General features: G+C 46.6%; 1 protein-coding gene across 1 annotated transcript in view; it reads left to right on the forward strand.

Moving 5' to 3' along the window:
- Window positions 1–12028, forward strand: part of Afap1l1 (actin filament associated protein 1 like 1) — a 57608-nt gene extending 45580 nt beyond the window's left edge. The window contains 5 exon segments of the mRNA XM_048419715.3: window positions 1202–1313; window positions 4408–4584; window positions 6698–6876; window positions 8598–8726; window positions 10783–12028. Of these exon segments, the coding sequence (XP_048275672.3) occupies window positions 1202–1313; window positions 4408–4584; window positions 6698–6876; window positions 8598–8726; window positions 10783–10806 (621 nt within the window). The 3' untranslated portion in view covers window positions 10807–12028.
- The last annotated feature ends 2214 nt before the right edge of the window (window positions 12029–14242 follow it).

Genomic DNA, 14242 nt, shown 5'->3' on the forward strand with positions numbered 1-14242 from the left:
GAAAAATAACAGAAGACAGGTACACTGCAACCAGAAACTAGTGGGTGGGTGGCCCTGCATCTAGAGGAGAGGGAACAAAGCTGCTGAGGACACGGCACACCTGTGAGCCAGGACCCTGCCTGGACTAGAAGATGGCTTGAGTCCTCATTTCCATGATCCCCCTTTTCTAGAAACATCCCCAGCCTGCCCTTTTGTGCCCAAGGTCTTTCTTCACTGCAACTTGAAGGTTTTGCTTGGTTGCAGAAAATCTAATAGCTGGGTAGTTTAGCACTTCATATATAGCCGGGTTGCTATATATATGTGTGTGTGTGTGTAAAGATAGATAGATAGATAGATACTTATATACATACATACCTATATTACCATATGGTGGTACACGCTCTTAATCCCAGCACTCAGGAGGCAGAGGCAGGTGAATCTCTGAGCTCGAGGCCAGCCAGAGCTACGTAGTGAGATCCTGTCTCAAACAAACAAACAAAAACCTAAACAGTTCAGATATGATATGAAGGCTGGAGTCAGAGGGACCTTGGCTTTGCATTTCAGACCTCCTGATTCCCACTTCCCACCTCCACATGGGTGAGTATTTTGAGAACAAAATGTAGTTATTTGTGTTTAAAAAAAAAAAGAAAGAAAGAAAATAGTGCAGTGCCCAGGCAGTGCGCTGTTCTGCCCAGAGAAGTAACAGTACTGTTCCTAATAAGGTGGTTACGTGACACTAATGTATCGATCACATCAGGCTTCAAGACCTTCGCTAGAGTTGGAGCATGGAAAATGCTCTAAGAGCACAAACGCAGTCAGTTTAATAAGGTGCATCGCCTCTGCCACCGGCTCCTCTCTTCCATGCCTTTGCTTCCTTCCTTTTCCTCCTCCTCCTCTGAGGGAAGACGGCATTAGCAATTCAGAAAATAGAAGAACGCTTTCAAATGATAGAAGGACAAAATGCCTCTCATAGAGGCAGCCACCCGCAGTTCCCTGAGCCCTCTCATTTGTCCTCTCAGTAAGTACACCAACTTAAGGTTGCCTTTTACCTCGCACAGAAAGGTATGAGGTTCAAACCTTTATAGGTTTGAACTGCTAGTGAGGTAGCCTATGAACTGTAGAGAGCTGCGCAAGTCTATGTCTCTAAGGCCCAGATCTCAAGGGAGCTGGCCGGAAGCTCCCTGTCTGAACTTAACCTTCTACCTCTGTCCCCCTTGCCCAGGATGAGGAGCCCCAGCGCCCCACCGGGGCTCAGGTGAAGCGCCATGCCTCCTCCTGCAGTGAGAAGTCCCACCGTGTGGACCCGCAGGTCAAAGTCAAGCGCCATGCCTCTAGTGAGTTCTGTGGTCTTTTTCCTGCTCGAGGGAGGGAGAGGAGAACACTGCAGGGGCCTCAGTACCAGATTTCTCCAGGGGTAAGGGAGCAAAATGAGTAAAAGCAGTCCATCCGTAAATAGTCTACCCTAAGGAAAGGAGTGGGGGCTGGGCAGTGTGGGAGCACTTGCCAGGTATGGGAAGATGTAAGGTCCCAGTATCCAGCATAGCAAGAGAAACAAAAAGCAAGTGACCATAATAGTATGGCCAGAGAGCAAGTGAATAGCAGAGGGAGGTTTGTGGCGAGGCTGGAGTGCTTGGGTCCTAATTCCAGAGGTAAACTTTGCTTGGCTTACTCAGGAGATCCCACTCAGCATTTCCTAGTTACTCAAAAGGTCAAAAATTAAGCTTCATGTGGATTCTTTTTTACTTTGAGGTAGAGTTTTCCCTGTGTAGCCCTGGCTGTTCCGGAACTCACTCTGTATACCTGGTTGACCTCGAACTCAGAGATCCACCTGCCTCTGCCTCCCAAGTACTGGGATTAAAGGTGTGTGCCTCCATCACCACCCGGCATGTGAATTCTTAATAAATAGATGCTAATTTAAATGTTTTTATATTGCATGGGTATTATCAACTGTATAATAGTTGAGTGTTTAAAGGTGTATAAGCATATATGGGTATATGTGGGGGGGAGAGCTCATCTTTTCCAGAAGATCAAAGTTTGTGGTCTCTGATCCAGGGTAGTAAGCAGATAATCAGTTCCTCCCCAGTCCCTGAGCAGGTGTGTCACAAGATTTACAGCTCACTCTGTCCCCATCTGTGCTCTCCAGAGCACACAAGAGACTCACTGAAGCCATCCTAGAGCGAGCCAGCTTCCTAGAGGACAACGTACTCTTTCTTAAGATTTCCTTCCCATGCACCTGAACATTCTAACCTTTGCTTTTTGAAGACTTCTTTTAAAAAACAAAGCGAAAACTTTTCTGTTCCCTCGTTCCCTTGCATTAGTGTATATAAATCATAGCTCCTCAGACTGGGGAAACCGGTCTTCCGTTCTCACTTGGCTGAGACACTGCTATGTAACTTTAAATAAGTCCTTTCTCCTCTCTGGTCCCCTGAGGAAGGAAGAGATGCATGGTGTTCTTGATAAGCTTCTTGCTTAGGCGCTGGACATACAGGGCTGTGAAAAAAACATGTTTAAAATGGAAAACCGTTCTTCATGTAATTGACATGCTGCGGTCCCGGCACTAAGGAGACAAAGACAGGACAATCCCTGCAAGCTCCAGGCCAGCCTTGTCTGCATGAATAAAAAGACCAGGGCCGCACAGTGAGACCCACACCTTGAATCCCAGCACTCAGGAGGCAGAAGCAGGCAGATCACTGTGAATTTGAGGTCAACATGGCCTACGTAGTGAGTTCCAGGACAGCCAGAGCTACATAATGAGAAATTGTCTTGGAAAAAAACAAAAAATAAAATATAAATCGATGGATAAGCAAAGTAGAAAATTGAAGTCACTATGTAAGATTAAAGAAATCATAAAATATCAACATCAACAAAAAGTATAAAACCTAGACCTGCTTGCTTTGTTTGTTTTTAAATCAAGTCTCTCACAAGGGCCCATACGGTAAGAGCTGTGATGCTGGGGCTGGTGTAGCTAAGGACCATTGGCCTCTCCGTCCGCATCCCAAGGGCTGTGGACCATGGCTGAAGTCACAGGGCTCCTGGAGGGTCTCGAAGCCACATGATGTAGTCCAGTGACGTCCTGAGGCCCACAGGAGAAAAGCTGCCCTGCTCCTCAGTCCGCTGTAACAAAACATCCTAAGCTAGATGACCTTTCAAAAACAACAGCTTGTTTCTTCTAGCTTTGAAAGCCAGAGTCCAAGTCAGCAGGCGTGGCATCTGGGCCAGCCCCCCTCCCTTTTGCATAGATGGCTGTCTTGCTCTCCTCTGAGGCCACTGATGTCACGTATACAGATTCTGTGCTCGTGACCTCATCACCTAGAGTAAGACACGGGTCCAGCTTGTCTCTAGTGCCACAAACAGTGGGACCTAACCTTTCGGTGCCTGGCTTCCTTGGCAGTAAAATGAATGATGAGCAGAGCCAAGTACGTTACACGATGGATAGGGGAAGGCTAAGTGGGAATTCAGGCAGGTGGCTGAGCAGAGCATACACTGCGTGAACAGCATGGTCCTGTGTGGTTGCTTGCTGTCCACCGTGGTGCTGGACCTACAGCACACTCCTGGGGCTTTCTCTCTTCCCACCCTTTCCCAGCAGAACAATGAGCAGGGCCTGACACTGGCCTGGGTCTGATCTGAGTTATATGTAGGCATCTTCCTCTGTCACAAATACCTGAGACTTGACTCATTCAAAGCACACTTTCTTTTCTTTTTCTTTTTTTTTTAATTAATTTATTTATTTATTAAAAATTTCCACCTCCTCCCCTCCTCCTTTTTCCCTCCCCCTCCCCACCTCCTCCTCCCACTCTAGTCCTAAGAGCAGTCAGGGTTCCCTGCCCAGTGGGAAGTCCAAGGTCCTCCCCCCTCCATCCAGGTGAGCATCCAAACAGACCAGGCTCCCACAAAGACAGTCGATGCAGTAGAATCAAAACCCAGTGCCATTGTCCTTGGTCAAAGCACACTTTCCACAAAGCAAAATGGGTTAGACATCGCAAAGTTTGCTCTAGTATATGATACTACTATCATTATTTCCTGACATTTACTAAGCACTAATTAGTTGCCGGGTACTATAGTAAGTACTTTTTCTTGATTATCTCCTTTAAACCTCACTGCCTCCTGGAAGCTAAATGTTATCAGTGTGTTTATTTGTACGTAAGGACACTGAGGTTTTGGGGAAAGGCACAAAAGCACACGGATCATATTTTGGTGTGACATCACACACCCAGCCAAGACAGAATGCCAACCCAGGTCTGCCTGTGCTGTGCTGCTCCCCTGGTCTTTCCTATTTCCTCAGAAGAGCCACACTAAATACACTTACATGAGTGGACCTAACCATGCATATGTTGCGGATGAAGTTGAGATAAGAGGCAAGCTAACGCCACATGTGTGCCTCCCCAGAGGTCAGATCTGAGGACCTCTTGCTGTCCTGTACCTCTGTAGGTGCCAATCAATACAAGTATGGCAAGAACCGGGCTGAGGAGGACGCCCGCAGGTACCTGGTAGAAAAAGAGAGGCTGGAAAAAGAGAAGGAGATGATTCGGACGGAACTGATGGCTTTGCGGCAGGAGAAGAAGGAACTGAAGGAAGCCATCCGGAACAACCCAGGAACCTGCCAAGGTGTGGCCCTGAGTGCACAGGGGAGGCTCAGCCTGACCTCACCTGGCACAATAAGGGGAGGGCTCTTACATAGATCTCCTGGTTTTCCACTCAGGAGAGGTGGGCTTCACCCCTTCTCATTATCATTCATCCTGACTTAAGACAGTGCTGGGAGTTTAGTGAGTGCTTCCAGGTAGAGCATGAGAAGCCCCCTAGTACTGTAGACCTCCCTGGGTAAGAGACAGCCTGACTACAGCAGCGAGGAGAGCAGAAGCATGCCTCGGCATCTTGGTAGTCAGACTATTTGGGTGCTGCATTTATTCACCCAGATGTAAGCCAGTGGCCCAGGGCTAGGTTTGATGAACACTGATCTTTTCCAGGATCTCCTTCTGCAATCCAGTGATTTCACCAGGCCCTGCCTGCTCTGGGCTTCTCTAACCACATTTTCCACTGTGTTTCTTTGCATCCTTTACCTAGCGGCAGTTCACCACACTTCTGACTGGCTGTCTCCCACATGTTCTGGGGAGTAGGAAGTCCTACCTTACAGAACACACATGGGTCTTTTAGAGCACTGAACCTATGGGCCCTTCCCTAAGAACAAAACACTTCATCAGAATGGTACAGACAAATTCAGTGGCCCAACCCTAGAGCCCATCCGTAGATCACTACAGGCCTAAGATAAGGACTTCTGGTAAACCAGAGAATGGATACTTGGAACCTTGTGTGGTAGAACACAGCTCTGGTTCCAGCAGGCAAATGGATCTCCATGAGTTGGAGGCCAGCTTGATCTACATACCAAGTTCAGTATAAGGAAAATGTGTGGGACTAGGGATGTAACTCAGTGGTGGAGCACATGCCCTTGCTAGCATGTGTAAGGCCCTGGACTCAGTTCCCCATAAACAAACAAACAAAGGACAGGAACTTTCCAGCGGTAAGAGCCATGATTTGGGACAGGCTGACGACTACCCCAGCCAACGTTTTTATCTGTATCGATTTGCAGTATGCAAAAGTTAGTCTATTCATTACTTTTGCTTATATTTGTCATACACATATACATATAAGATTACACAAGTGAAGACCTTTGCCTGTTTTCTTCACTGATCCACCCCAAGGGTCTAGGACAATACTTGGTACATAGTAAGAATTCAATAAACCACTACTAAAGCAATGAATGAATGCATCTAACTTGACTATAAAGCTTTCTAGTGGAAAGGATGGAGATGATTCTCGACTGAGCTAGAACTGTGGCTCCTTGGTAGACTGCCTGCCTGACATTCACAAAGTCCTAGGTTCCATTTCTGGCACCACATAAACCAGGCATGGCAGCACACACCATAATCCCAGGACTTTGGAGGCAGGCATTTTCCATTATGCAGTCTGAGGCAAGTCTGGGCCACATGAGACCCTATTTTTTGAGTGTTTTAAGATTTTTTTAAAAAGGTTTTTATTTGTTGTGTATACAGTGTTCTACCTGCATACATACCTGCAGGCCAGAAGAGGGCAACTCAGAACCTTTGGAAGAGCAGTCAATGCTCTTAACCCCTGAACCATAACTCCAGCCCCCTTAAGATTTTTTTAAACAGTTTTTTTTTTTTTTTAAATAGAGGGCTGTAGATGTAGCTCTGTGGCAGAGCCTTTCCGAGTGTGCAAGCACTTAGGTTCAATCCCTACTCCTCCACATACAAATGGAGCTTCTTCCCCTTTGTGCTGACATAGAGACTGTGCAGTGCAAGCCTTCACCCAGTCCTCCGAACACCCCAGCAAAAGGGGAGCCTCTTCCCAGTGACCACCACCAAAATCTCAGGCTTCACTCCATTTGAGCCAACCCTAAAGTCTAAACCCATCACTGTGAGTGGAAGATGAGAGGTGATCGTGGGCCAGGCCCCTGAGTTACATGGGACCCACCTACTCAAACTGTAGGGAATGAGTGGGCAACTAAGGTTTTGCAGTGGACTATTAGGGTGCTGTTTTCTAAAGATGGAGGCTAGGCAGCTAAAGACCACCACAGAGTGTGGCTGGTAACCCACCCCAGAATCCATCTTTTACCTACACCCACACCGCTAGAAAGGTCCTCCGGGAGAGACGGCAGCACCTGAGGCCCCACAGACTTTCTCATCAGTTTCTCTGGGCTCAGGAGCGAAGGTGAAGGCCATGGAGGAGGCTGTGGCCACTCTAGAAGCACAGTGTCGTGCCAAGGAGGAGCAGAGAATCGACCTGGAGCTGAAGCTGGTGGCTGTCAAGGAGCGCTTGCAACAGTCCCTGGCAGGGGGCCCGGCCCTGGGCCTATCTGTGGGCAGCAAGAACAAGAGCCAGGTGAGTCCAGTGCCTCCCCCAGGGGGCGGCCACTTCCGAGCCCCTCTCTGCCACTCCACTATTTGTTCTCATTCCCAGTTACGACAGTCAGAAACGTTTCCTGAAAGTTCCACATATCCCAAGAAGGGCAGGACTACCCCCATTAGCCCATTAGGAAGCATTGCTATAAATTGCCAATGGTCATTTACATTCTTCATCTGCTTAATACTGAACCACTAGAGGGAAACATATGCATATTGGTGTGCTTGTTTGTATAATGTCTGTCTTCTGCCCCAAGTATTTTGTGTTTTCATTAAGACTTGAGGGATGAGCACATGCCTGGCGTAGATGAGGCATTCGGTTAGATCCCCAGCACCAAACACACCCCACGGGAGTTAGACTGTGCTTATCATAACCCTGCCCCTTACGGAGTCTGGATGATAGGACTATGCCAAGTGTTTGCTGGATGATTCGATGCCCTCTCTGCGCTCAGACAACGAAACTGGCTCGTCTGTTAAGTATGAGCTGTGCTCCTAGCTACTCCCTAAGAGCAGACCACACCCCGTGATCTGAAGCCACCCGACACTTCCTCTCTTTGGGGGCATCCTCAGCTTCATTTTACAGATGGAGAACCTGATTCACAGAGGGCTGGGGAAGCAGCTGGAACCCATTCCTTCTTAGCAGCTACTGCTTCTTAGCAGCGCCCTCGGTGCCTTCTCCACGCCGCCTTTGATCCTTTTAATTATCCTCTGGAGGTAGAAAAACATCAGTCTTTTCTAAATGCCTTGCAGGGTTGCCTGTTAAGATTTCACACTACCTTAGTCAGGGTCACTACTGCTGGAGGGAACGTCATGACCAAGAAGCAGACTGGGGAGGAAAGGGTTCTTTGGCTCACACTTCCACATCACTGCTCATCATAGAAGGAAGTCAGGACAGGAGCTCAAACAGGGCAGGAACCTGAAGGCAGGAGCTGATGCAGAGGCCATGGAGGTGGGGGTGCTGCTTATTGGCTTGCTTTCTTCTAGAACACAGGTCATGAGCCGCAGGGATGGCACCACCCACAATGGGATGGGTCTTCCCCCCACACACACATCAATTACTAATCAAGAAAATGACCTACATGTTTGGCTGCAGCCCAGTCTTATGAAGGCATCTTCTCAATTGAGGCTCCCTCCTCTCAGAACCTTGTGTCAAGTTTACATAAAAGTAGACAGCGCACACACACACACTTAACAGAGTTGAATATTAAGCAGTTATCTGGAAGATTTAACAAGTGAAGATAGGGTAGGCATTAAGACAATACCAGGGAGAAGTTAAACGCATATGTATGAAGCTCTGTGTTTAATCCCTAGCAGCAGCACCCAAAAGAAATGGTGTAGCTATGGGATTTGAATCCCAGCTCTCATACTAAGCAACCATGTCACCCTTCACAGAAACTTGACCTTCCTGATTTCATCTGTAAAATGAGGCAGTTAATAAAAAGTACCTACTTCACAGGTTTATGGGAAAGCCCATCCATACAATGCCTGCCTGGCGCGTAGGGAAATCTCTGTGACTTTGCCTGCCACTGTCTTTACCCCCAGCCCCCAGCATCTTCCGCCCCCTACCCTGTTCCGTGCTGGTGTGCTTGCCTACCGCTTTCTCATTTAAAGTTCACTTTTCCTTCTAAGCGCAGGTTGGGCGCAGGTAGACGGCACTGTATCTCACCTATTTACTGGTTTGGTTTGGTTTGCCGTGAACAGGAAACTACAAATAAACCCCAAAGCACTGCCCCCGAGCAGTCTCTCCCTGTCAACTGTGTTTCTGAGCTGAGGAAGAGAAGTCCATCCATTGTCACCTCCAACCAAGGAAGAGTGCTACAGAAGGCCAAGGTAAACCCAGAAGGAGCTCAGCTAATGGCGACTCACTGGTCTGGATCTTTTTATACAGGACCCATCCCAAAATCCAGAATGCCACCTAGAGAGAAAGGTGGGGAGCTGCTGGTGCAGCCATGTAATAAAGTCAGAAGACTCCTTGCCCTGCATTAACATGGTTCTAACAAGATGCCATCTAGCATTTCTAGGTAGTGAGGAGACAAGATCAGGGGTAATACCTAGCCAAGGCTAAGCAAGAAAGCAACACAAAGACACAGAGGCTCGGGGCTCACTATATGATGCTGGTTCTTTACCTCTTCGTATAATTCTTGGGGACAGCTGTTAAGAACATTTTGATGGGCTGGAGAGATGGCTCAGAGGTTAAGAGCATTGCCTGCTATTCCAAAGGTCCTGAGTTCAATTCCCGGCAACCACATGGTGGCTCACAACCATCTGTAATGAGGCCTGGTGCCCTCTTCTGGCCTGCAGGCATACTCACAGACAGAATATTGTATACATAATAAATAATTTTTTTTAAAAAAAAAAGAACATTTTGAGCTTTAGAAAGGTATGTATTGGAAACACTGCAACACATTTTTCAAGCATATGAGTAACATGTACAGCATAGAGTAGAAAATGCCTTGTATCAGACCACATTAGGCTTTGCCACCAAATGAGCTTGTGCCAAAACACCTAGAAAGTATGCCTGTTTCAGGGTTTTCTGGATTTCAGAATACACAGGTAAAACGGTGTAGAACTGAAAAACAAATTCAGTGTTGAACACGATGGCGCACGCCTACAATCCTAGCACCTGAACCTGAGGCAGGGGGATCTAGACCAGCCTGGATTAGATAGTGAGACCCTATCCCCCCCCCCAGAAAAAGATAGCCAGCTCAGCCAGTGTGCCCAGTAAGCCACTGCGAAAGCTACCACTGACATCTGCCTGAGCAGTGTGATCTAGAAGTACCCAACCTTACTAAGAAATGTGGAGACCAAGGGGTTTCCTCTTCTTTAAGATGAAAGGCTATACAGCGAGGAACCCAAACCAGCCTTTCTTTCTCTTGGGGACTTGGGAAGATATGACTTCACATGCATACATACATGAAGACTGTGATGCCAGGTCATAGTAAGTACTGTGAAGTAAAATAAGGCAGAGGAAGAGAAGAAGGGTGACAAGCGACTGGGGTGGCTATTTTCACCATTGATAGCCAGTGCCTTTGCAGAGGGTCATACACAAGCCATATACATATACATATACATATACATATACATATACATATACATATACCAGGCGAGAGTGTGAGGAAACCAAAGGGGGCTGGAGGGACGAGTAATCCAGAAAGAAAGGAGCGTGTCCCAAGTCCTCCCTTATTTGTGGACAAGCAGGCGGAAGGGTGAACACTAAGAGTGAAAGACAAACGCTGGGCAGTGGTGGCGCACGCCTTTAATCCCAGCACTTTAATCCCAGGCAGAGGCAGGCGGATCTCTGTGAGTTCAAGACCAGCCTGGTCTACAGAGCTAGTTCCAGGACAGCCAAGGCCACACAGAGAAGCCTTGTCTCGAAAATAAAACAAACAAACAAACAAACAAACAAACAAAAAAGACACGTGTTCTTGCAGAGGACTGGGGTTCAATTCCCAGCACCCACCTGGTGGCTTACAACCATCTCTAACTCCAGGGATCTGACACTCTCTTCTGAGCAGGCACACATATGGTGCACAGACGTACAGGAGGCAAAACATGCATATACATACAATAAACAAATCAACAAAATTTAAAAAAAAAATCTGACTAGGTGTGTAATCCCAGCACTTTGGAGGATCGCTGTGAATTTGAGGCCAGCCTGATCTATATATAGTGAGACCTTGTCACCACTACCACACAACAGAAGGCTATCCTGACTACTCTGCTGGGAATGGAGAAAGGGACTAAAGGTCACAGACACTGAGGAGCAGGGCCCCGTGGTCTCTGGCCTGGCCAGTGGAGCTAGTCATACTGATTACAGTAAGTGCTCTAACCTACAGTCGCACTAGAACCTCAACAACTAACTTTTCCCCATCTTTCTGTTCTCTAGGAATGGGAGATGAAGAAGACCTAGGAAGGGTGAGAAGTCCATCCTGAAGGAGTATCAGCTTGTTCATCTAATGGGGAAATGCTTTCTTCACAAAGACATCAGGAAAAGACCCGAAGCACCCAGAAGATCAGCTTGGTCATCTGCATGATTTTAGGGACTGTGGGAAGGGAGAAGGGGGAAAGCATCCTTCTGGCTTTACAGAGGGTGGAGGTGGGAGTGGTGGGAGATAGACTCGTTCGTTCGCCGTTGTAAAGGCTTTGTTAGGTCTCTCTGCCTTCTGAAGCAATGAAAGCACATGTGAATAAGCCATCCCATCCTTTCTCAGCATCCGTCCCAGTCCTTAAGGCAAAGGAAGACAGCACTGAAGCACTGGTAGTGTCATGATGAAGAAGACGCCCCATCACCTGAAATGGGCACTTAAGGAGACTGCATTTCTATTGGGCCTTACAGATGACCTCTGAGCAGGGGTAATGGACTGGAAAGTCGCTATATCCCTGTGTGCACAACAGTGAACAAAAGCTATTAAGAACCTAAAAATTCCACAGTCACCCGGTGGTGGTGCCACACGCCTTTATTCTCAGCACTTGGGAGGCAGAGACAGGCAGATCTCTGTGAGTTCGAGGCCAGCCTGGTCTACTGAGTGAGTCCCAGGATAGCTAGGGCTGTTACACAGGGAAACCCTGTCTCGAAAAAATAGAAGAAAAAATATTTCAGTCATTCTTCATCTGTTTTGTAGCCTGGCAAAGTATAGCCACTAAAACCTTCCATATTTGAGCATTTTAAAATCATGAGTATTCAGAGAGTAAAGAAAGTTGAACATCTGGCCTATTGTAAAGTTGTAGAAGTATGGAGTTCAAATGCCCACATACTGTTGCATTCTTTGGAGGATGGAGTTATTTGCTGTCAGTCAAGTCCTTACCTATTTAATGTGACACCAAGGCCCCTGGGTTTATGGTTGGAAGACTAAGTCTTCAGCCTAATGAAGTCTTTATCTTGTACTAGGAGGCCCACAAGTCTGGCTCTGTATCTGCTGTGACGTGAAACTATTGAGGAAAGCCAACAGGATGATGGCTCGCTTCTGCTCACCATGAGGGTGCTAAGCCTCTCCCAAACACTTGATATTTGTATAGGACCTCAAGTCCTAGCATCGTCTTTTCTATGCCGTTCATGACTGTCTCAACACTGGGCGTTTAGGTCGATTTTTAACATATTCATCTCCAATAAAGATGAAAATGCTCAACTCTGAGAGGTCGGAAGATAGCTGACAACTGGGGGTTAGAGGAAAGATGTGTGTCTCAGAATAACCAGTTGGCTAGTCTTGGTGTGTTACCCACCTAAGGTTTACATACTTCAGCCTCATTGAAACCTTGCCAGCCTTTGCAGTAGCTTGAGACCAGAGCAGGAAAATCAATCACCTCACTGGTAGGACAGACACATTGGGGTCATGGTCCTGGATCCAGATAGGGCAGATTGCTGCTAACTGAAGGATAATCTCTTCGAACCCTCCCCCCCCCCCCCCGCCCCGGCTCTCATGAGAACAGGCTAAGTGATTGTACTCTCCTCCCAAGAATCCTGGTGGGTATCTAATGAGACAATTCATGAGAAGCATCTTCTATATTGTTTAAGGTTAGAAATACTCAAGTCAGAAGAGGATTTTAGTATCAGCTAATTGAGAAAGGTCTGACTCAAAAACCTTTGTTCTTTCTGTTAAAGAAAAAGTGATTTATCAGATAGTTACAGCTACCAAAAGGCATCCAATCCAAAGGGAGGGCTTTCATTCCAAACTGCACTTCTGTGTCTTCAGTGACTAACAGCCCACATTTGCCAGTGCGCATGTTAAGATGGATATTCTGCAATGGTGCCCACCACTGTGTCTTAAGAATCTGTCCCACTCTTTCTTAGGCAGCTATTTTAAGGTTAAATTCCTTTTTCAAGAGTAAATCTTGGGCTCAAAGAAGGAAGGGCCCCGCATCATTAATCATTAACACACATGAGGACACGCCACCTGTCAGGCACCAACAGCCTGTGTCACCTGAGGCCCATGCCCAGGGCACACCTAGTGCTCACCTTGACATTCAACAGCTGCCTTCTTGAAAATGTTTCTTCTCATTTTCAACAAGAGGTTCTGTATTTTGTTCTTGTCTTTTAAATAATGTAGCCAGAATCCAGCAAGATAACTCGGGGTATCAGGGAGCTTATTGCCAAGCCTGGGGACCCGAGTTTGACCTCAAAACCCATATGATGAAAGGATGGAACCAACTCCCATAAGTCACCCTCTGACCGCCACACAAACACTGGCACTCATAAACACACACATACACACACACACACACACCACACTAAATGTCAAAATATTTTTAAGATAGTGTAGCCAGCTCTGATATTTATTGCCTTTCTAAGCATTATGCCTGTACTTTACACTAAGATTCTGTGAGATCAGTCAAAATAATTTTTTTTTTTTGCAGTTTCATGTAATTCTAGAATCCTTATTTCTTAACTCCAAATCTTTTGCCTCTTCTGTGGCTCTCCATTCAGAAGCACACTTGCCTTGCACCTAATAAATATATGAATAAAAGCCAAATACAAGGTAGCCTGGTTTACATAGCAAGTTTTAGGTCAATCAAGACCTAAAAACACTGTTTTAAAAATGCACATATGCACACAAACATATGTACATGAGTAAATGGATACATATGTGTCTCCATGTGTGTACATGTGGTCTGAGTTGTCTAGCTAAAAGAACTGTGAGCAAACCGCTAAAGCGGACACCAGCTCTTGTACTTGGTTGTTAAAATGCCTTCTCAGACCATAGTTCTGAGAGGAACTTAATGTTCCAGCCTTCCCAACACTGAAGTGTTAGATTCTTCATGTCCCTCATCCTCCCTGGAGAGAGCCTTACACTGTTCAGAGTCTCAAGTGTCTTATCTGAAGGGCTCATAACCTCCCCACCAAAACTGCATTCTCATAGAGCACCACATGAAGACGACAATGGTGTTGGCTGTCACATCTAAGATCAAAGGTACAGAAGACTTGTCTCTGTCCTCATGGAAGCCATGAACTGGCAGAGGACAAAGTCTGACCCAAGTTGCTAGAGCAGAAGTAAGCTATATTTTGGTAAGGATTCAGAGTGCTGAAGGAACATGTCCCATTCCTCCTTAAAACTTTTTATCATTTTAACCTTAAGGTCTACTCAGGAATTAAGCTTGAAACTGCAATCACAAGTTCATTTTCACACTCAGACACCTCTTCATCCAGAACCACTATTCTTTTTTTAAAAGAAGGGTCACATTAATCCCAGAACTCAGGTGGATCTGAGTTTGAGGTCAGCCTGGTCTACAGAGCTAATTCCAGGACAGCAGAGCTACACAGAGAAATCCTGTCTGGTCTGGGGCTGGTGAGGGTTTCTCATGTATCTCTGACTGGCCTATTCTATTTGATGTGTAGGTCTGGCAGGCCTCAA

The sequence above is a fragment of the Myodes glareolus genome, chromosome 13, assembly GCF_982192425.1.
Source record: "Myodes glareolus chromosome 13, mMyoGla1.1, whole genome shotgun sequence".
In the NCBI taxonomy this organism is placed as follows: Eukaryota; Metazoa; Chordata; class Mammalia; order Rodentia; family Cricetidae; genus Myodes; species Myodes glareolus.